We start from the raw sequence: 24065 nt of genomic DNA on the forward strand, positions 1-24065 counted from the left end.
GGAGGGAGGGAGAAGAGGCTGATTTCCTATCATTTCCGCGGCTCCCTCTCGGCACCGCCTGTTTGGGAAGGAGGGAGCTTCAACCCAGAGGGCGCGCGCGATTTGCTCTCCCGGCGCGGCCTCTGGGACTCGACTTGGGGAGGGGTGGGGGGGAAGGATTCGGGAGCGGCTGCGGAGGAAGGACCCAAGAGGGGAGGGAAACCGCGGGAGCGTTGCGGCTCAAGGTCACTCCGGGCATCAGCAAACCGGCACTTTCGGCCCGAGGAAAGCGCCCAGCTTCCCGACCCGCACGACGCAGAACCCGTCGAGAAAGGAGAAGAGTCTCTCGGGGTAAGGTAGCCCAAGCCAGGCTTCTAGTTCCAGCCTTGGGGAGCCTCCCCTCCGGGAGAGGGTGGGAGAGATGAACGGCTGGGCTTTTGCAGGCAGGAATGGCGGCTGGTGCGGAGAAGCGTTTTCTTTTTTCTCCCCCCCCCCCCCCCCTCGGATACTGAGAATCCCTTTTAAAAATCCCAGTATTTTTACTGAGACACCGAGGCCGATGCTGGCGCCAGTGTCGCCGTAACTCCTTGATTGCGGCTTCTTCGCGCTGCCGCCATCCTTTCCCCAACGCCACTAAAAGAAAAACCTGTCAGAGCTGGTGGGTTTTGTTTTTCTTTTCTTTCCTTTTTTTTTTTACTTTGAAAGGTGAGGAGCTTATTATACTCGGTACTTGCAAGTTAGTCTTCAAACAGGTTATTTCCGCTCCGCACAAGTATTGCGTGTCGCGCACTCGAACTCTTTGTCCTTAGCCACCACAGCCGTTGGGCATGCTGAGTGGAGAAGGGAGGGGGGAGGGAAATTGAAATATTTGGCCCAACACAGCTGGAGAGCATCAGGTAAGAGAGAGCAGCTGACTTGCCAGTGTGATGTTTCGGTGATATGGTCGGTGGGTTCATTTGAATTGGAATGCCAGAATTTGGGGGTGCTTTTTTCACGGGGGGGGGGAAGAGGGGGGATGCCCTAGTTCACAAGTAGTATTCCAGTGAGAAAAAAATCCCACCTCCAAACATACAGTATCCCGTTTTGCAGATCCGGTTCCCTGCAAATGCATGTTGGTGTTGAAATGGTGATCCAACCACTCCAGAATGTTGTGGTATCTGCTTGTCCTATGCTTTAGGACGATTGCTATCTGCCAATTGTGTGTGTACGTATTTATGTTTTGTTGCTTCTGGTGGTGTTTTTGGCACAAGGCTGCCTTTCTTACTCAGAGGCTGGATCTCCTGTTGTGCCAGTATAGACACTAAGATTGCTCTTTATACATCTTGTGAAATGGATTCCAGTCTTTCAAAACTGTAAATGAATAGAGTAGATAAAGCATAGAGTACTATAAGATGCCTCATTTTAATCCCAAAAGTTGATATGACTATCCTAAAATTAGTCAAAAAAGGTTGTGTTCCCAGATATTTCTACCTGATCAACTTAGCCATGATTAATTAAAATAACCTAGTTTTATAAGTTTCCATGACACTGAAAAGACATATACATACATTCATGCTAAATTCACATGGTATAATAGACTAAAATGTGGTTGGTGTTCGGTATGTCCTACAAGCATAGATTGACACTACTAATATATCTGGATAGAAAAAGGTATGCAGTAATATTGCAAAAAAAATCTGCTGACAGGAATTTGCTCTTAAGTGGCTTCTTTTTGCTGACAGCATAAAACAAATGTATGTTGTATTATGACTAGCTAAGGATAGCTTCAGATATCAGAGGGAAAGTATGGCATATGCTCATGCACTATTTCTTAAGAATAAAATTACTCCTTGCTACAGTTGTTTATGTTTGTCCCCATTTACTCCTCTACTATTAAATAACTACCTCTACTATATATGACAGTTGCATAGTGGCTGTTAGCATCTTGATCTTATTGATAGCTCCTGATAGAGACAGATAGCTTGCTTATGATAATACAACTCTATAGCCTAACTTACTATGTATTTTGAAAACTACTCATTCTGTTGTTCTACTTTATTTGAAGATAGAAATGTATAGTATCCCTTCTGTCATTTAAATCTTTTTCTATTTGCGGTGGAATAAAAATCACTTTTCAAAACTTAAATGTTGCAGAGTATTGCTTACATTCTTTGGCTCAATCATTTTAATATTTCACACAGTTTAACCAAACTGAAATCATTTGAGTGTAATTACAATGTATAGTCATTATGCTGTAGTCTACAAGATTTTTTAAGCTTGGCTTTAATTTTGTTGGTATTCTGGGGGATAATCGTGTTTCATATTTTTAGTTCTTGGCTAAATTAAGCTGTGATCTTGTACTTGCCTACATGGGAGTCAATTGTAATCTGGATGATAGACCACCAGGAAATAATCAGAGCTGTAAGGTAAAATGGGAAGTAAAAACAAAAACACAGAATGTAGGAACTATCAGACAACTTCCAAGTTGTTGCCAGGAAAAATACATGAGAAGATACCAAGCATGACTCAAATAAGACTTTACCATATAAGAAATTTTGAAAGACATAAAGGAATGACTATTTGTATTTAACTAGTGTTTATTTTATTTTAATAGGGCCAATTAAGATGATGTTCTTTGACTTCTTGTTTAAGGTCATTTAAATTATTTCTCCTTCCAGTCTAGAAAGTCTCTTTCCCTACTTGCATTCTAATAGTGTATCTGCTTAGTTAGTCTACATAATTCTTGTAGCAAGAGCAGCATGCTGGCATAGTGGTGACGATATTCTCTTGCTGCTCAGAAGGTTGAGAGTTCAATCCTAGATAGTGCCAAATGTTTCTGTTCTAGGGCACAAAGAAACAATATCTTCTGCGAACTCAATGTAGGCATCAGAAAGGATATCTGATCAGTAAATGATTAGCTCCATCCAGTTGCCCCAACTCTACTCGAATAGAAGCGATAGGGTCGTAAAAAGGGAGCTTATTTGGAATTGATTTCAGTATGATTATCTTAGAATAACTCACTGGAGAAGAGCCTAATGCTGGGAAAGATTGAGGGCAAAAGAAGAAGGGGATGACAGAGAATGAGGTGGCTGGATGGAGTCACCAAAGCAGTCAGCGTGAGCTTAATTGGACTCCAGAGGATGGTAGAGGACAGGAAGGCCTGGAGGAATGTTGTTCATGGGGTCGTGATGGGTCAGACACGACTTTGCAGCTAACAACAACAATCTTAGAATTTTCTAATAAAAATCAGAATTCAAAGGTTCTGATAATAGACAGTTTGTGGTGGAATCTCCATCTAGAGAGTGGGGAGGTGTGAATCCTTGCAGAGCAGGAAACAGTATAGGCCTTATCTCTCCCACAGTCCCTGAAGCCTTATCTGATCGTTCCCAAGATAATGCAGTCTGTCTGGCGAGAAGCTAGTAAATAGGCATTGTAACAATAAAGAAGTGTAGACCTATTTCCTTAGGCTTGACACGGTCTCAGTAAAAGTAGTTTTAGTCTCCCTCTGGAGATGATTTCCTATTTGCACTGATCTACCTAAAAGTGCTGATACTAGGAAGGAAGGAATGATTTGGAAGTTCTTGTCCACTGTAAACTTGTTTTAGTCTGAGCTTCCTTTTACTGCGGTTATTAAAGGTAGACTCACTTCCAGAATGGGCAAAAGATTTCCACTGACTTTCTTTTGTCATATCTCATATTTCTGACTGTTCTTTGTTTTTGTTCTAGAGCTAATAATATTGCACTGGAATACTTTTGGTGTCCACCAAACTAAGCAGGAACAGATTAATCTTATTTCAACTTTGAAGTTCTATGTCAAGGATAATCAGTGTGTTTTCCTTTAATGGCCTAATTATATTTATCTTTTTGTTTTAATTTCCAGGCCTATTAAAGAGTTATGCCATTCTGATCTTCATAGAAGAAAACATATTCTATTTCACTTTGAAGGAGGATTTCTTATTACAATAATAATGTATTCAGTTCCTCGCTCCCTATCTGGAATGGAAGGAGATAATGGGCATCCTAGGAAATTTATCTCTTTCCTTTTCGTTTTTGGCATTACATTGTTATGTGCTGGATTTTTGCTATCAATGTTTGTTTTGCAGACATGTCCAAGCGGAGCCTTTGGTGACTGTAAGGGAGCTTTCAAAATCATTGGGCCTCTGCTTGCAGTTGTTGGACTAGTTTGTATAATTTTGGCACAATCGAGAGCCAAAGATTATCTCAGAGATGTGCAATTGCAAGACGATCAGGTATATGGATTTGTTTTTTGTCGAGGAAATTGTCAGTTTGCTCAGTTCCTCGTGTTTGGGTTTTTATTTTTAACAAGTGGGATGCTTATTAGTGTCCTTGGCATATGGATTCCGGGATGCAGTCCAGGATGGCGCTATCAGCAGTTTAACCATAGCAATACATCTGGCATTGAACTCCAGGACTGTGGATTTCATTCTGTTCAAACTATGGGCCCTTTAATCGTGCTTATTGGATTATGTTTCTTTGTAATAGCTCACATTAAAAAGAAACAAAACTTAAACCTCATCCAAGAATCTTCAGTCAGTGAAGAACAACTGAACTCCGAAACATTTCAAGTTACAGTAGGTAAGTAAATAAACCAGCCAGATATTTTTATCGGTTATTAGAATTCTAATTTATTTTATTCAGAGGTGGTATTCAGCAGGTTCTGATCAGTTCTGGAGAACCAATAGTGATAGATAACCGATAGATAATTTTGAGTATTTCAGAGAACCGGTAAATACCACCTCTAACTGGCTCCGCCCCATCTATTCTTGCCTCCTGAGTCCCAGCTGATTGGGAGGGAATGGGGATTTTGCAGTAATCTTCCCTTGGAGTGGGGAGGGAATGGAGATTTTACAGTATCTTTCCCATGCCACACCCACCAAGCTATGCCCACAGAACCGCTAGTAAAAAAAAATTGAATCTCACCACTCATTTTATTAGTCAGTTTAGAGAAGGTATATAAACAGGAAAGAAAAAAGAAAAAAAGAAAGGGAAAAAACAATGGGATACAAATAAGTAAACAAAGGATTCACAAATGTCAGAGAGATTTGTCATTTTCCATGATACCATTAGTTGAGTTTGAGTAAGTGAATATATTGGTTAACAGTTTGAAAGACATAAATAAACATATTACTTTTATATAAACTTGTATGTCTTGGGGATAGAACATTTTTATTTCAGTTATATTCAATTATATCGTATTTCAATTATATTCAATACAGGTAGTCCTCAACTTACAATTATTCATTTAGTGACCATGGAATAGAAAAGCACTGAAAAAGTGACATGACTGGGTTTCATTTAGGCTCTTGCAGCTGGCATATATTTATAGCAGTTGCAGTGCCCCAGGGTCATGTGATCCCCATTTACCTTCCCAGCCAGCTTCCGACAAGTAAAGTCAGTTGGGGAAAAACAGATTTGTTTAATGACCACATGATTCACTTAACAACTGCAATGATTTGCTTAACAATTTTGGCAAACAGAGTTGCAAAATGGGGTGCAATTCAACTGCTTAACTGCTTTGGTTAGCAATGGAAATTTTGGGCTCAGTTGTGGCCATAAATCAAGGATTGCCTGTATATTATAAAACATAACTGTAATTATTTTGAAAAACTAAAATTAGTCTAAAAATATAAATTAAACATTCCAGCTCATGTTGAATTTCTAGTGAAATATACTTTGGAAAGATGGCTCTCTTATTTACTGCTGCAAAGAAATCTGCAGAAGATGTTGATTTTTAAGCATTCCCTTTATTTTGCAGGTGATACTGTAATGGTTTTTCCTCCACCACCACCACCTTATTTTTCTGATTGTTCACCACAGACCATAACTCCTAGCTTGGTAACCAGCGAACTTATTTTAAATGAAAATCCTCCACCATATCACAGTATTTTTATTAACTGGTAAGGGTATTTCTGCTTTTAATTTTAGATACTTAACTGTTTTAAAAATAAGCAACAAATTATGCATGACTTGGGAGATTCCTAAATAGACTTACACACTTTCCCCCCATTTCCATTGAGAGGCTTGGAATTAGGTTGGTGTGAACAATAATTATTAATTCCTATTTTTATTATCTATTTCTAAATTGGCTAATAGGCATGTAATGATAGAAAGATAATCCCACTTTCGCTACCTTCCTCTACTACTACAACTTTGATTCTTTATTGATTCTTTGTTAAGTGCACCTGCTTTCAAGTTTTTTAAAAAATTGAAGTATCTATTAATGGATCTCTCACATCATGTCTGGTTTGGTCTTAATATTTTAAGGATATATATATATCAGCACTAATACAACAAAAAATGTAACAAAAAGGCAACAGTAAAAATATTGGGTTTCTGCCTGGATGGTCTCTTGTGACGAGCCGAAGGACAGAGAATGGAAGTAGTGATCTTCCTCCCACATTTGGGCATACCAGGGGTTGTAAAAATCTAATAGATATATATGCAAAACTAATCAAATAAGCACCTGCATACGAGACTGTCCTGACCTTCCTAAAAAAAGTATGAGTATAAGTGAAGTTTACTTGGAAAAAAGACATTTAATTAATTAAAATTAATTATAGATGGTGATCTACATAGACAAATATATCAGGTGTAAAATTATATTTAGTCTTTGCATACTAGAAAAAGAAAAAGGGAGTGTTGAAATGATAATATCTGTGCCAGATGTCATTCTACCATATAGTGTATATAATCATAGAGTTGGAAGGTGCCCTTTAGACTAGGGATCCCCAACCCGCGGTCTGTGAACTGACACTGGGCCACGGCATGCCAGAAACTGGGCCGTGCAAACAAAGCCCCATCCGCAGGATCAGACAGCACATGAAACCATGGTCCGCAGAAAAATCTCCCTCCATGGAACCAGTCCCTGGTGCCCAAAAGGTTGAGAGCCACTGATTTAGACCATCAAATCCAACTACCTACATTGTATAGCAATCCAAATTATAAGATCCTAGGTAGATGCTTGTCAGTAATTGCATGAGTAGCTCATCCCATTTTCACTAACCTCATATATTTCTCACAGCTCCTTACTGTTATAAAGTTTATACTATTCTTATATTGTTTGTATTATTATAAAGTGTTATACTTTTTAGTATTATCAGCATCAACATTAGCCATCTTAGATGAAATATGTAATATGTCTATGTCTAACATTTTTATTTTGTTATTGTTTTTTTCAGAGTATTGAGTTGTGAATAAGAGGCCTACAGAGAGAATGAGTTCCACAGTATCAGAAAACAGTTTGCCTTCTAAAACTTAATCAGTTCATTGTCATTCCTCTGAGTCATCTCAGAATTACAAGGCAAAAGAAGCAGCTGTAAATAATGAATGTGTCTTGTCGTCTCCCTTCCATACTCAGCTAATCCATTACCATCTGCTTATCACCAACTATAAGAAATATTCAGAGCTGAAGCAGAAAGACAGGGGAAGGAACAGGTATAAACAAAGACAAGAAAAGAAAGAACTACAGGAATTCCACATAAAAATAAGATGAAAGGAGAATGAAAAAGGCTACACCTGCATTTCCTCAACCCATTAAAGAGAGCAGTAGGTTTTACATTAGGAACATGCAACCTTTTTCAAGTCAAAGGCTTTCACCAGACATATATAATATTTTGGGGTTTTTACAAAAAAAGTGGCTGGAACATGGATGTGGGGGGAAATGGGTTTACCCAGAAACAAGTGGCTACATTTATTTCCTACAAGACAAAGGAAACGTTAGTGATCGTTAGTGTAAAATAGATTGTTCCCTTACCTGTAATATACTTTGCCCTCCACGCCACTTCTACAACAAATGTATATCTGTTAACTTGCACATCCGTTTTTCTTATTGTTCCAATGTCAGGGATAGTAGCAGTAGCAACAGCTCAGTTTCATGGAGGCTGCTTGAAATCCAGAGGATATGCTGAAAAATACTTTGACATCTTGAGTAAAAAAGGAAAATAAGGGGGAACAAGGAATTGGCTGAACACCCTGCTGAAGTAGGAAGCCAGAATGAGTTTTAAAAAATGGACAACACGATCATGTTACAGGCTTATTTGCTGGTGTTAGAATCCAGCAGTTCATCAGTGTTAGAAAGGTCAGGGAGGCATGAAGCCTCCAGACATTTTGGAAAATTCATTTGCTGAGTGAGCAAGAAAGGATTGCTGAGGGACAAGCAAGTGAGTTGGAAGCTTTGCTGCCATAAAAGTCACATGACTGCTCTACCAAGCAGTCAAATAAAAGGAGACATTCCTTTATGGAAGGAATGGAAGATAAGGAAGAAGAGAGGTATGATAGGAGCAGTGGGAAGTTATACACTGATGCTTCTTGAAGAGGTTGTTATTTCATAGGCTTGGCAGGAATAGAGAATTAGGAAATGAATGAGGGAACAGATACATATTGTGACTTCTTGGTTCACTGTGTTATGCTTCAAAGGTAAGCAGAGGGCACAGAAAAAGGACAGCAAAGAAGTGTGAATCTCTGACAATCCTTGACAGTGCTGGAATATGCTAGAGCCACTCTCAACATTCAACAACAACTCTTGATGGCTCTTAAGAGTCCTGGAGTAGATGGCCCAGTCTTCATGAGCCACAGACCACACTCTTTGATTTCAGAGGCCAACCATAGGGGAAACTGCAGCAGAAGCCAGGGCAGAATGCCTGTAAGTGGTAAACTGCCTATTTCTAAAGAATTATTCAAGAAAGGAATCATCATAAACACTCCTGCATGAGATTTAAGTATCCAGAGCAAATCAACTACTATCTTGACAATTGTTAGGTTCAGCTTAGACTAGAAGAAATTCTGAAAACTTTACATGTCTTTTTCCTCTTTTTTCCCCTGCTGTAAAGGCCCAGAAGATATGAGATACTGAAGGTATCTATATCTATGTGGCATTTTAATTTATTAAATATCATGATGCAAAGTGGCACATAGTGTCTTAAACATTTGGTGCCTCAAATGACACATTCCATTTGCCGGAATTAAGGGCCTCAGTGTAGTCATGAGGAATAATTATGAAAGAAACCATAATGTGGAAATTATGGAGTTGGACCAGGAGTGGGGAGATCCAAATTGAAATCCATTCTGTTCATCCATGGAAGTTCTTTTCTTTATGTAATTGAATTACTGACTGCCTTGGTTACTAAACAAAGTCTAGGCTGCGTACAAGGATACCAATATATTAAAAAGAAATCTAACAATAAAAAAGATAAATCACATCAGGAAACCAATAATGTACAAACATACGTCACAAGTGCACTCCCAGAGTCTGCTGAAAGACCCAGGACCACCTCAAGGCTTTCCTATAATGCAAAATGCAGATTTAAACAATTATTCTAAAAGATAAGAACAACTCCAGGATGCCATGAGATGATACTGCTTTGCCAAGGGGACCTGGAGCACGCCAATCCTGCCAGATCTTATTGGATAGGCAAAAACAGGAAAAGTGGTACCTTCCAGGTCTCAAGCTATAAAGGGCTTTATAGTGACAACTAGCAACTTGAATTCTATGTGGAAGCTAACTATCTGGAGGGCAGTTTGGGCCATTTATTCATTCCAAGCTCAATGCTGTGTATGATGGAGAAAAATAGGTATTGTACTATGCTTAGGTATCGGTGCATAGCAAATAAAAACAGTATTATTGAATACGTGTGTATAGCCCACTTCTTTTTGGGGACAAAGTTTGAAAAAATAAGCGTAAAAAAGAAGGCAGTACTACATTCAGTATTTTGTCTTAGCGTACATTTGATGCCCAGCATTTATCCTCTACTGGTTAGACTAAAGGTAATCTCACAAATATTCCACTAGAAATTAAATGATACTAGACAACATACACATTTATATAATTACTGTCATTTTTGAGAAGTTCAAGCTCCTGTTTTACTTTTAACTTCCTGCCTTCATGTGGATTGTGTTTAGCACAAATCCAGTGGAAATGCTTCTCATCTACTTAACCCAAATCATTTCTCAAAGAGGACTCTGCCAGGTCTGTGTTCCCAAGGAGTTGGCTTAGTTCAGCTGATGAACAAGTTTATTTCTGGCTTTGTAATAATTATAAAAAAGGAAGGAAAGGAAAGCAGCATATTCGGAGGAGGTCAAAACAAACAAAATGCCAGTTGTGTGTCAATGCATGTGTGTCAATACTGTGTGTATTATGAAAAGATAGGGCTTTAATTGCAGCAATTTTATTGCATCTTGCCTGTTTTGACCTCTTCTGTCTGATGCTGCTGGACAGAAAGCAGTCTTTATTTTATATGTATATTTGGTAGATAAACTTTTCTAATTGAAAAAAAACTCTTGCTTTGTTCTTCCAGACTCCTAAGCCTCAAATCCTCCTCCAGGACTTCAGGTTTGCCTTGCTATTGGGGTTAGCAGTAATGATATTAGGAGTGGATCTGTGCAATGATCTCAAGTTGAAAAGAAAAGCATATTTCAGAGCTCAAGAGCATCTTTAAGGAATTGCTATTGAGACATAATGTGAGTGCCCCAAGTGTTCCAACCTATTCCCAATTTTTCCCTGAGGTTTTGGACTTGCATGTCTTGGGTGTGCAAACTCTAATCAAAGAATTGATAAACCAACCACTAGAGTTAGCTTTCTATGTCTAGTGATCATCTGGATTTTTGCAGAGGAGATCTGTTAGTCCTAATAAAATTGACCTTGCAATGAATTCTATGCACTTTAAAAATTATGCATTTTGTTTGCAACTCCCCTCTTCAGTCGTCTTTAGAACCTATAACCATTAGGAATTAAGCACTAGGAACATTACTTATTTTCAAAATTGTTAGAACATATGATGATATCCTTAAAATGGTACTTTTAAACAGAAGGGATAATGATTGACTGTAGTAGCCAAGCAGCTTTATGTTATTACATATACTCAGATTTACTTGTTTCCATTTCGGAAGTAGGCAAACCCAGCCTTTAATGAAAATATGGATTGGCATAAATAATTTATTTCCCTTTATATAAGCAGAGATAAAGACATTGGTGGCACTGATTAAATGGTTCTTGCAAAAAGTGCTTGGTTTTATTTTTGAATTTGAATTGTTTTGAATTTGAAAACATTGATTTTTGAATTCCTTTGTTATCCAACTGTTCTTCGTATTCCAAGGTTGAAAATAACCCAATAAACCAATTTCAGACTGCTTTGTAGGGTTTGGGGAGTGGGCCTGGCATGTTGTTGAAATGTTCTTTGGAAAACAATTATTCCTATTCACCATTACAGAAAAAGTCCTGAATCTAATATTTATGAATGATTTCTGTGCATGCAGTATACGAACAACAAAACTTGACCCTTTCTTTGCTCCCCTTCTTGAATCTTCAGAGTCACAAGTCTTTTACCAAATGCTCATTACAATCTGCCATAAATATTATATTTGAGAGCCAGTTTAGAAGAACATTATTTTCCACTCTTAAGACAATTATTTTTTTCATTCTACTACATTAAGTACAGCTGTTCTTTTAACATAAGGTTTGAAATTGATTTTTTGTTTTGCATAACCATTGGATCTAGTTTTACTTGTGCTACTTTGTCCCTCTAAAAGCTTTTAAGGAATATTAAAATGTTAGAAAAGGTCTGGCATTCACTATAAATGCATACTGTAAATTCAAATTGACTTGTGTTCCGGCTAAGGAAAATATTGGTGCTGGTAATACTGTATTGAATATACAGCACAGCTTGTACTTTGAAGGATGGAAGCATATGCGCTTACCTCACCATATTCTTGCTCAAGCACTTGAAACCAACCAATAAATGGCACACATCTTCAAGACCATAAGCATTGTCCTCCACAAATGTATCCAGTCCCTTTTTAGTGCCATGTAAGTTAATGTCTATCACTGTGTCTCATGGTGAAGAATTTCACAAGTTAATTATGCACTATGCGATGAAATGAATCTTGAGGGTTCTTACACTCCACCAAAGTCTTTAGATGATATGTCTCCTTATGCAACTCTTCCATCTTTAGCCCACAACAGAGGAAGCTTACAACCTCTGGCTGTTGGCTTTAAAGCTGTGTTTTCCTCTTCTGCTAATACAAGCCTTGCTATACAAACATTCAGGTACATCTTATCAGAGAAGTTAGTGATGAAATGATCAGGGGCTGGAATCTATTCCGATTTGATTGTTCATCTTGAGCTGTTGTAGATGTGCCCTTTCCCTCTGATTGCATGGCATTGTCTTCCAAGTCCCATTTGGCCTTGGTTTCATAGATCAGGCACCAGGTTTTCACAGAAGCATCTGTCTAGGTAATGTCTAACTATTACTTGGTAGAGCACCAATAAGAAATTACATGAACTCCTCACATGTACAAATCAAGCATTCTTCAGGAATAATTTAGACCTGATTTAAACATGTGTTAATGGTCTTTCAAAATAGTGGTAGACTTTTTCTTTAAAATAACAAGAGTTACTATCCACTATCTCCAAAAAATAGAATTAGCTCTTTTTTCACAAAAGGTTGATCTAAAATGGGAAAGTAAGACAATTTCTGTTTTCATTAGCTTGGTAAAACTTGTCTTCTAAATAAACATGTGTTCCAAAATAGTCCGGCTGACTGACTAGCTGGATAGTGCTGGGGCAGAGGATGAATCAGGATGAGACCTCTCAATGAACCAAATGAACTTCTTCCTACCCTCCTTCAGATTTATTGATCTGTCAGGTGGGGTATTTTTGAACCAAGATGTACTGACTGGTGACTGGTGGTTTTTTTTAAAGGGTCTGGTTAATATGTCAGGTAGAGGACAGGAATGAAACAGGAAGGTATTTCTCAATGTGCTATGTGAGTTCTTTCTCTCACTTCACCCATTTTTGCACTGAGTTATTTGCTGGACTATTTTTGGAAATGGGCATTTTGAACAATTGCTACTTGCCAGCTTTCTGGCACTGAACCTCATTTAATTGACAAATTGCATGCTTTGTCAGCAATTTCACTTTTGTTTTTTAATAACTTTCAGGTGAATGCCATCAAGATCCTCTACTTTATGTCCTAATTTGTTTTTTTGTTTTCTCAGTATCTTCTAGTATTGAGAAAGTCAATGCAGGGTTAGTTGTGTATATTATAGTATCTCTTGTAATAAAGACAGCTACTAAAACAATTGATAACTTTCTCTGCCTTCTCAATATTTTGATCATCCTTTTTATTCCTTTGTTGTCTAATGTCCAACCATTTCTCCCACTACCTTGTTCTCCTTTTAATTTTTTCACCATACTTTTCCTCTTCTTCCTTCTCTTTCTCTCTTTTATTTTATCTTTTATTATTATTATTATTACTGATTTTTCCTACATTGTTGAATTATTACTTAAATGACCTCCAGGCACTACAATTGCCCTCTTTATTTTTCTTTTCCATTTCTTTTTTTTTTGTTTACAAGCCTCGCTTTTAGGTAGAATTTCTCTTTTTGTAGTCAAATGTGGCTGTATAGAACTAGTAGCTGTACCCGCCCATGCATTGCTGTGGCCCAGTCTGGGCGTAGTGGGGTGGCAGGTGGGTACTGCCTTTGGTCAGGACTTGGGGCTGCTGGGCTGGGCGAGCTGGTTGGGGTAGACGGCGCTGGGGCTGTCGGCCTCGTGGAAGTTGTTGCGCATCTCGTCGGAGGAGCTGCGCTTGGGCTCCCCCAACTCAGTGGCCCGGGAGAGTGAGACGTCCAGGATCTCGAAGGAGGAGAAGTCCTTGGTGTGCCGCCTCACGGGGAACCCAGGGGCCACCCCAGCCCCGCTGTACCTCAGGCTGACACCACCGCTGACGCCCCGTTGGAGCCGCCTTGGTGAGGCCGTAGCTGGCTTGCTGTGAGGGGGGGTGGAGAGTGCGCGTGGCCGGCCAGGCTGAGGAGACACTCTGACTCCACCTCCTCTGGAGCTCCACTGGGCTGGCCGGGGGTAGGCCGGATTAAGGGCACGGGGGGGCGGCCAAGGGATGTCACAGGTGGTGTCCCGCCGCATTCAGCAAAGGCCTGGCGGGAGGGGAGGGGAACGCCGAAGGGCTTCGGCTCCCCTTGGCAGAAATGGCCAAAGCTCATCAGAGAAGGGGCAGAAAGGGGAAAGGGTGCAGCCGCAGCCCAGCCACACACATAAAGGGACCATCGGGACGGAGCTGGAGAGAAGCTGAACTGTTCCGAATATACTATACTCACTAAATGAACGCTATGGTAAACAACACAGCTCAATTCCAACGCAATGTCACACGAAATAATTAAATCAAAATGAAAATAAATCAAAATCTATGAAAATTCAATATAACAATGGAATCGGAAACACTGAAATGGAATCATGAAATATTTAGTATAGCATGTGTTGCTTTGACATCCACCAGATGGCACTGGTTTTCAAAAAAGCATGTTTTTACAAAAAATTATGTTTTTATCTGTCGCAGGTGTGACATCTATATAATATACATATATAAAAACATTCGCATATTCGAATGCAACGTTATGTCAAAATTTCAAAGCAAGAACTTTTGGAGATTAGTGATTTTGAACAAACAACCATTACATTTTTATTTATATAGATGCTGCCAGTTCCCCTTTGCAAGATAGCAACATATCGTAAAATTAATAACTTTAGTAGAGTAATACCATAATACAGCTAATTATGTAAAAAGATGCAGAGAGCAGCCTCCCAGATCCAGATCTGCAATCATAGGAACATATTCTTTGACAGGCAGAGAAGCCTAAGTTTTAGTTACTCTGAACCATTGCCACTTTGAGTAGTTTGTTCTGAACTAGGCTTCACAAAATCACGAAGCAAACTCCTTATCCTGACAAAACCCCTTTTTATTAAGCTAATGTGAATTCCAGTCACTCACATCCAGCAAAGTCCCGGAAAACAGTCTTTCAAGGGTGAATTTACAATCACAGACCTTATCAGTTTTGGAGAGCTGCCAGGCCGATATCTTCCAAACTGCATTGCTGTACAAGAAAATAGTTGGCAAGGAGTCTCTGAGAGTCACGAACAAATCTTCACACTAATTAAATGAACTACTTGTCTCCTGCAAACTCCACTCCCCTTTCACGCCTCTTTATTCCCTATGGGAGGAGCCATTCACTGTCCACCTGTGCCTTTACTCCCAAATCAGCCCTTGTTCCTTAACTTTGCCTTCTAGCAGGTCTGCGCATGTGCACATTGGGAACAGGCTCCAGCTGTTCTTCTGCCCCACTGATCTCCAACGGTGGTTGATAACTGTCAGACAGCCATGACCCCCATCTCTGCCTCTGACATAGAGTACTCATCAGAACCTTCCCCAGATTCCAGGATTGGCTCATGTTCCTCCCCCAACCTCCTCACTGTCTGAGTCTGCTACCAGCTCTGCTGGCCACAGGTGGGCTACAACATTGTTTAGGTACTGCTTTAATAATTTGTAATGCTTTGAGGTGGACTCTACAACTGCACACTTACTAATAAACTGTATCTGTTCAAAGTATTTATAGTCCTTAGATAAATAGACTACTTAGACAATGGCTAAAAATACTAAGTTAAAACTAAATTGAGTTAATGCTTCGGCCCTGCAGCTGTGTAATGACTAATGTCACAGGAATTGTGATTATTGTATAATTATTTGTTTATTTTTCACCTGACATTCTTCTATGAGCTAGACTTCTTTTGCTAAACTTTTTTATTTACTCATATACTTATCAGGAATTACCAGAAAAGATTTGGGGCTAAGAAATATCTGTTACCTTGATAATCATGACAACATGAGCTTGAGTTCTAATAAATAATTAAAACCGCAGGCCTAGACACATCCATTAGAAAGTCAGCGTCATTGAACAGAACACAGTGGAGCACGGCTGAAATTCCTGATGTGAAAGGAATTTAAAGCTGAGTTAGTTTACTGAAAGAAAAGAAGGATAGCTGAGATGAAAAGAGGGACAGGGTACCTTGAAGAGATTTTTAGAAATTGTGTCAGAAAAATTAACGTTCTGAAACAACAAGACCTGGCAAAGTATTTATTATACTTCGCTATCTCTTGTTCTTTCAGAGTCTAACAACAAAAGATGGCTTGTATGAATGTATTCAAAATGAATAAAAAGGGATCATCATACAAAATGCTCTGTAAAGATGAACTAAGAGAACAACTCAACAGCTCATTCTATTCTTTCCCCACTTTTACTTAACAACAGCATGAATACAGGTAATCCTTGAATTACAACAGTTTATTTAGTGACCATTCATAGTTACAACAGCACTGAAAAAAGTGACTTATGACTATTTTTCACACGACCATTGCAGCATCCCCATGGTCACATGATCAAAACTCAGGTGCTTATCAACTGGTTCATATTTCGGATGGTTGCGTGTTCCGGGGTCACGTGATCACCTTTTGTGACCTTCTGACAAGCAAAGTCAAAGGGGAAGCCCGATTCACTTAACAACCATGTTACTAACGTAACAGCTGAAACTAGATTCACTTAACAACTGCAGCAAAAAAGTCATAAAATGGGGCAAAACTCTTAAATGTCTCACTTAGCAACGTAAGTTTGGGCTTAATTGTGATCATAAGTTGAGAACTACCTGTATATCTGATCACCTCTTTTTTTTCCTACAATGTCCTCATGATGGTGTTTTCTTCTCGCTCCAGGTCATATTTGAGTCAGATTAAAGTCATTCCTGGCTGTTTCAAATTGAAATTAGGATTTTCCCCATTAATCAATTAAAAAGTCATAATTGTTTACCTGTGTATACAGCCTGACATATTTTACTGACCATTCAGATGATACCAAGGTCAAATGACTCATAAGTGGGATCAATACACACCTATTGGCCATGTTTACTGGTGCCAACATATCACCACCTTTTCCAATTCTCGAGCATTCAAGGATATTCTGCTTTGGGATGCAGAAGAATTCAGATCTTTGTAACCAAATCAAATTTGGTCAAATAAAAAATAAAAGCAACCTCTAGATGGCAATAAAGAATTTTGATTTTCCCCCTCATTTCCCTCATTATTTATTTTCCTAGACCTGAAAGTTACATTCTGAAATTGCAGTTTCTACACTTTTCCTCTGTGTGACTACTCAAATGTCTTTGAAAGCTTTGGAGAACTACCATTTAAGCCAAGGATTTATAACACTGAATCTGCAGGTTCATGGGTTACCTCCCCACCCACCTAAGTATATTTCTGGATTCTCTGAAATTAAAATCATTTTTTAAAAGTGCAGTGGCTAAGACCTTGCGGAATCACCAAATCCCTCGCAAAATTATATTATATTTGCAAAATATTTGAGTGATAACTTCCAAATACACAAGATTTTGACACTATTTTTAAGGTAATTTTTAAGGTCTGTGGGAGCACCCTACAAATGCCCTCACAAAGCATTCGCAGCTTATGTACCACCAGTTGGGTCAGGCTTTTTGTGAACATCATCTGATTTTGCTTAACCAGTTCCTTTCATTTGAGTTTACCTTTGCAAGCTGCTTTGAAAGAGGCTTTTTTAAGGAACAGTTAGAAATCATTTAATATTTTGGGAGCCCACAATAATTCTAAAAAAAAGTTATATGACAAATTGGAAGCAGGTTTTCAGGCTACTAACTAAAAATGCATTCTCCAGATTATGAAATAGTTTTCAGCTCATTTATGCTCACCCAGGACTTTAGAGACAGAATATTGGTAACACAGCCATATCCATCCCCTGACTCTGTCTTCTTCATTCGCTGCTACAAATTAGATTTCTGGAAGGCATTAATGCAAAACAAGCTGGCTCAGGAAGAAGCCTAAATTAGATCTATTTCAGTTAGGATTTATTTTTGTTGGTGAAACGGTATATTACTTGATCCAAAAGCCGTTCCCTGAATTTCTATCATAAGCTTAAAACTTTAAGTAGATTTAGGATTCAGGCATAGAGAAAAAATAACAGGTATAGGCATAAACAGATCCTGGTGGCTGTATTATAATTACTAAAACAAGTATTATGAGATTTAAAAATAAAAGTATGTCCAAATAAACAGCTTAGGTATTAGTTATGACATTGTTTGGCACATATTTTATAAAAGACAAAATCACAGACTCTGCTAACATTACTTGGAAGAAGCACAAAGGAAAAAAATAGTTCAAAAGACCTACATATCTGATAGGAAGCATATTCGATTAGAGGGTAAACAACGTCCCACATGTAAACCTGACTTACCAATTGGGACAAATAAAAAGTCACTTCTCAGATCTCTACTCTTTAAAGAAAAGAATCCTATAGGCAAGATCCTTTATAGGTTTTCTTTGTTAATCATAACTATATTCTAGGGGGAAATGTGACTTGCCTAAAATGATCCCAAAATGCAGGACCAGGTCATATCCCCAGCTACAGATGCTCCAGCAACAACTTTTTTTTTACTGTGTCTTTATGATGTTGCCTTCAACTCATCCTCAACCCCTGAATGATAGCCTGAAGTCATTCCTAGCTGTACCTGTGTTAAAGTAATATTTTCCTCTTCTGACTTCATCCAAGATCATCCTTAAGGCAGATAACAGTTCCTTACCCATTACACTACTTTGGGAAGAAGTCAGGTGACTGAAGTTACTGGGAACAGAAGTCATAGGGTCAGGATTGGGATAAGATAGCAAAATCCAAACCAGCATAGTTTTCTGCTGACTCAAGGATAGGTGAATAACATTGCAAAATGTAGAGGCGTGATCATATACTTATTCCCACTTCTAATAATCTAGCATCCCCACAGAAGATATCCAAAAATCTAATAGCACAAATTGCCAAAGAGAAGAGTGGTAAGACAAAGCAACTTCCCATTTAGTTTTGAGTTTTTGCTCTAAGTGAGACTGTAATAACAACTAAGTATGAAGGGGATTCATTACCTCCCTCACCCCCTTTAGTATACTATCAGTTGTATCTTTTCTACTTTTGAAGATGGGTGTGTGGGTATATGGGTTAGTTGTAATTTGTGCATGAACTTCCTTAAGGTTAGGTGTAGGTTAGATGCACAGGTTAAATCAGGGGTGTCAAACTCATGGCCTGCGGACCGGATGCATCACACACTGGCCACACCCACCCCCAATTTAGAGAAGGGGGGAAAAGGTCACACTACGTAATGTGACCACAATGTGAGTTTGACACTCCTGGGTTAGATGTAACCTTTAGGTTATGTGTCAGTATTTATCTCTGGAGACAGGCGGGGCAGGTAGGATAAGACAAACTTGGAGTAACACACAGTATAAACTGAAGGGCCCCTTTAGGACCAGAAAGTCCAGAGTCTGCAGTAACTATGTTAATGTGAACAAAGTTCTTGTGTAACAAATAGGAGCATTCAGCCTGGAATACTTTTATAAACATATCCTTTTCCAGGCTATTTCAGAACTGGTCTCCTGTGTAATGGATCAAAACCACAACACTGCAGAAGATACCTCTGCCAATGGGTTTTCTGTCTCTCCTTGCCGGCAAAATCCCTCTGAAATTCCTGCATCTGAAGATGACAAAGCTGGTGCAGCATTATTTTTCTCTGGACTCATTTTGGGGGTTGTAGGAATCACCTTCACTGTGATTGGATGGGTGAAATATGAAGGTGTCATTCATTTTGAATGGACTCGATTGCTTGGACCCACTCTGTTTTTAATGGGTGTGACATTTCTGCTGACTGCTGTGTTCAAATTTAAAATATTCTCCTGCAACGCTTGCAACCAGAATGAAGAAAGCTCACTTGACACCGAAAGAACATATAATGGGCTTTACGCTGGAGTTAGGCAGCCCATCACTCTTCATGGAGCTGCAATGATTCCTTACCTGCCTTCTCCAGCCCAAGGAAGGGTTTTTACCAATTCAGCCAATTGGCAACAAGTATTGAACCATTCTGAATTTCTCCCTGGCTCCACATCAATAATTCCTATTCTTAATCATCCTCATTCTGCTAATGTCACTCCCATGGGCAGCTCAGCTCTTTCAGAAGAGAATTATTCTGCTTATCTTACAGTGGACACCATAAGTGAAAGGTAAGTGATTTGGGAATATTCCACTTCAGAGCAAAACTACAAGATCCAGATAAAGGTATTAAGGAAGTAGAGTCGGTATCATTCCTTGGATAAAATTCCAGTTACTGCTTTAAGTGAAAATATTGCCTGAAGCTCTACAGTTTCACACTTATTGCTATTCCATTTAAGTAATTCACTGACATGCAGCTTTAATTTTCCATGTGTTGGTGTTTTTCTCAAGTACATTTCTCTCTTATCTTGAAAGAACTTTCTTTTCAGCCAATGTGCATAATAATTTTATCAGTTTAAAGGGAGTGGATTACTGGGTATCTATTACCACAACCTGATCTTCATGAATTTCGGACCCAGAGTTTATTTTTGGAGCTTTGGAATATATAAAGTAAAGAGAATGTTGCATTCTATGCACTAAACCATTATATCCTCCAATTTTCTTATAATGATATGCTGGACCTTTTCATTTTATGGTGCAACGGTGTATTTCAATATAATCTGAACCCTATGTAACTGATGTTTGGTCCTATATTGAATTTGCTGCAATAACTAAGGTACCAGCTGTTAAATAACACATTTTCAAACAAAAGCTTAAGGTTAACAATACTGAGACACACTAATCTCTATTGACCTTTCTGCATCATCAAGCTTTTGTACAGTAAGTGCACATTTGTCTCTCACTTGCATTTTGCAGGGAGAAATGCAGGCACATTTTGGACATGCATATAAAACTCGCCTTAAGTACCAATGTCCAAGACCCCCTGCCTGTTCCCATCATTCTATATGGCAAAATACATTTGTGATATGTTTTAAAATACCTCTTTTTATTCATATCTCCTTTGTTTCTTTCGCTGGTTGTTGCATCTTATAAAATGCCTCTCTCCCTGCTCATCCACCCATCACATTTCTAGGTCAACTAACAGTCTTGAGGAACCTGAAGAGATATTGGATGAAGATCTTGGCAACGATTCCATACCTCCTCCTTATGAGAAGCTATTCCCACTTTTGTCATAATCAGATCTGCTTAATTTCTCCGCAAGGACTGCGTCTACTTCGATAAGACCACCAACATACTTCTATAACTTGAATAAGTATAAACCACATAACATGAATTTTACTGACAATTTTTTTTTTTTTTGCTGAAAAGAGTTGTTCATTCATCAGGCAGCTGAATTAAACGCAAGTGGACATATTCCTTCTAAGTGTGTAACATTTTGCATTTGATTCCATCTCTAAAATCACCTAGCATTTCCACTTCACCTATTCTCCCCTGCCCCCTGGGTTCTTGAGTAATATGCAAATGGATATTCAGTTTTTACTTAAGCTGGGCTACGTGTGAAATCCAGATTTTATTTTATTTTTTTAATGACAGTAGTCTGAGGAATGACCAGTGCTTTTCACCGCAAGAAGATATCAAGAAGCAGGAACAAGCACACAGGGATCCTGTTTTCTATTTTAAGCTTTACCAAATCAGCAAATGGAGAATCAGAGACAAGATAGTACTCACAAGCTCAATCACTATTGTAGCAATTCTGGAAGGATGGAGCAAGAGGCAATAAGTTAAAGACGTTCTTTTAAAAGTTCTACTTAAAAATGTACAGCAATCAATGCTCAACTGAAAAGGTCTGTCTAGAGCAGTGTTTCTCAACCTTGGCAACTTGAAGATGTCCGGACTTCAATTCCCAGAATTCCCCAGCCAGCGAATGCTGGCTGGGGAATTCTGGGAGTTGAAATCCGGGCATCTTCAAGTTGCCAAGGTTGAGAAACACTGCTCTAGAGGTCCAGAACATCAACCTGGCAGAAAGAAGTTGAAGATTAAGGGCTGAGCAAGCAGGACAGGATGACTAATGAAAATTTGCCCCAGCAGCTGCTCCAAAAGGCCACATTTTCATGCTTCTGTCTTCAAAACTTACCTTAGCCACTGCTGCTGGATCTCAAGGATTGGCTAATTAGAGGGGCCATTTAGAAACAGGGAGGGGCTTTATTTCCAAGTAACAATTCCTTCACTTCCTGCCTTCACAAGCCTTGGACATGAGATCTCCACAAGAACTATTTCAGGATGGTTAAGGATTATTGTCAGGCCCAGGCACTGCAAAGTGGGGCTCCAGATAAACTTCTTGTGCACGTTTGGGGAGTCCTTGGCATTTTGCCTTATAGTTTGATCGGAATTTGTCTAAGGAATCATAGGGAGTTAGCACCCATCACTCTCCTAGAAAAATGAAATATTTTAGGAAACATTAAAAGGACAGAATATTTTCCTTAAAAGGGAGGAAGAAACTCACCACCCCACACCCCAATTTCACCCCGCCTCAGGCTATTAAGACGTGAGCCAGTCTATTCTACAAACTTTAGGCAGAGCCATAATAGGAATCCCAAAGCCCTTTCATTACATCATCAACCAGCAAAGGCTCAACCAAGCCTGGGATGCAGGACAGCCTACAGAGTTGCCACTGCATGGCCCAGTGGTGGGTTGCAGGCGGTATGCCCCGGTATGGGCGTAATGGTGCCTGCCGGGAGCACCGGGTACTGTTCCAGTATGGTGCTCCAGAGGGCCCACCCACCCGCCCGAGCTCCTTACCTGTACTTGAGCTCACCGGCGCATCAGCTGAGCAGCTGGAGTGTCGCGGAGGCGTCGCGGAGGTAAGGACGCATGCACGTGCTGTGCACGTGCTTGTGGGGGATGTCGAGCCCCATTGCACCGTACTGATTGCAACATGATCCGGAACCCACCACTGGTATGGCCCCATGGGAGTCTGACAACCAATCAGAAAACAAGCTCAAATGCAAAAGCCCAGAGAGGGCAAAAAACCAGGGAATTTCAGCATCTCTGCCCTTTTCCCAAAGGACCTTAAACTATGTGGTCCTGTCCACCATTAAAAACCATATTTCCAAGCAACTTCCATGAATCCAGTGTTTTTTTCCCCAGTTGGAACTGAACCCAGATGGACATTTCTTCCAACAGGATATAGGCATGCTAGGCTTTAGCCCCATTTAAATATAAGAGAAGGACTCAAGTTTGAGGAAGACCTCAGACCACCCATGTGTGTAAAGGTGTATGTGTATGTAAGGATGTGGACTGCTGGCAAAATATCACTAATTTATATTTATAAAACTTTTAAAAATACATTTTACTTTGTCACTTTATTAGTCTAACAGTGTTATTGTAGGATTCAGCCAGACCTGAAATATTTAGGAAGATGGTGATGAAACATTTATTTTTAAAATAACATTTTAAATAGCAAGAAAAAAGCTATATACCTGAAGATGGGCCCCACATAAGTCTAAAAGCTCAGAAGACAAAATCTCTGGTCCCAGTGACCAACCCAGATTGGATCCTGCAACATTATCTTGGGACACGTATTTTCTCCTTCATTCGTGAGCTATATATCTGGCTTATTTAGAGATGGGTGATTGTACAGAGGTTGAACATCTTCCATATCTTGAATTCAGTTCTCCCCCCCCCCCCCACACACACACACACATTCTACACTCTATTCCAGTGTTTCTCAACCTTGGCAACTTGAAGATGTCCGGACTTCAACTCCTAGAATTCCCCAGCCAGCATTTGCTGGCTGGGGAATTCTGGGAGTTGAAGTCCGGACATCTTCAAGTTGCCAAGGTTGAGAAACACTGCTCTATTCAATTGTGTTTGATTCTTGGAAACTGCCTGGACAAGACCCTGCAGTTTTCTTAGCAAGCTTATTCACAATTGGTTTGCCATTGCCTCTTTCGAAGGGCTGAAAGAGAATCTCTGGCCCAAGTTTACCCAGTTGACTTTGTGCTTAAGGCGGGGACAAGAACTCACAGTCTTCTAGTTTGTAGCCTGGTGTCTTAACCACTATCCCATACTGGTTCTTCCCCAGGTTTTAAGTCTTGTGAAGTTGCTGGATGGATAGGGATGGAAGGGATGGATTGGGATGGAAGGGATGGATTGGGATTGGGGTTTAATTTTGGGCTGAGGCTGTTTTCTCCCATTCTTGTTACTTCACTGTTGGGCAGGTGGGGGGCAGGATGTTGTTAGATTTCAGTGTGAAAGAAACCAAAGTATGCCAAGTGTGCATGTGTGTGTGGGTAAAATAAAGAGAAACTGAGTTGAAACAAACAAATATGAAAAGCATTCAGAGGTCAAGAAGAAGAAAATACCAACACCTAAGTATGACTAAGGACGTGGTGGCTCAGTGGCTAAGATGC

General features: G+C 39.5%; 2 protein-coding genes across 2 annotated transcripts; both read left to right on the forward strand.

The window, feature by feature from the left end:
- Positions 1 to 78: 78 nt before the first annotated feature.
- On the forward strand, positions 79 to 9603 carry TMEM171 (transmembrane protein 171). The gene is made up of 4 exons (XM_032214643.1): positions 79 to 330; positions 3839 to 4554; positions 5735 to 5876; positions 7158 to 9603. Coding segments are annotated over exons 2-4 (771 nt in total). The 5' UTR covers positions 79 to 330; positions 3839 to 3926; the 3' UTR covers positions 7159 to 9603.
- A 9666-nt stretch (positions 9604 to 19269) lies between these two features.
- Positions 19270 to 20888, forward strand: TMEM174 (transmembrane protein 174). The gene is made up of 2 exons (XM_032212766.1): positions 19270 to 19883; positions 20786 to 20888. Exons 1-2 carry the CDS (start codon positions 19270 to 19272, stop codon positions 20886 to 20888), a joined length of 717 nt encoding a protein of 238 aa, XP_032068657.1.
- Positions 20889 to 24065: the final 3177 nt, after the last annotated feature.

This window comes from Thamnophis elegans, chromosome 3, assembly GCF_009769535.1.
Source record: "Thamnophis elegans isolate rThaEle1 chromosome 3, rThaEle1.pri, whole genome shotgun sequence".
NCBI classification, from domain to species: Eukaryota; Metazoa; Chordata; class Lepidosauria; order Squamata; family Colubridae; genus Thamnophis; species Thamnophis elegans.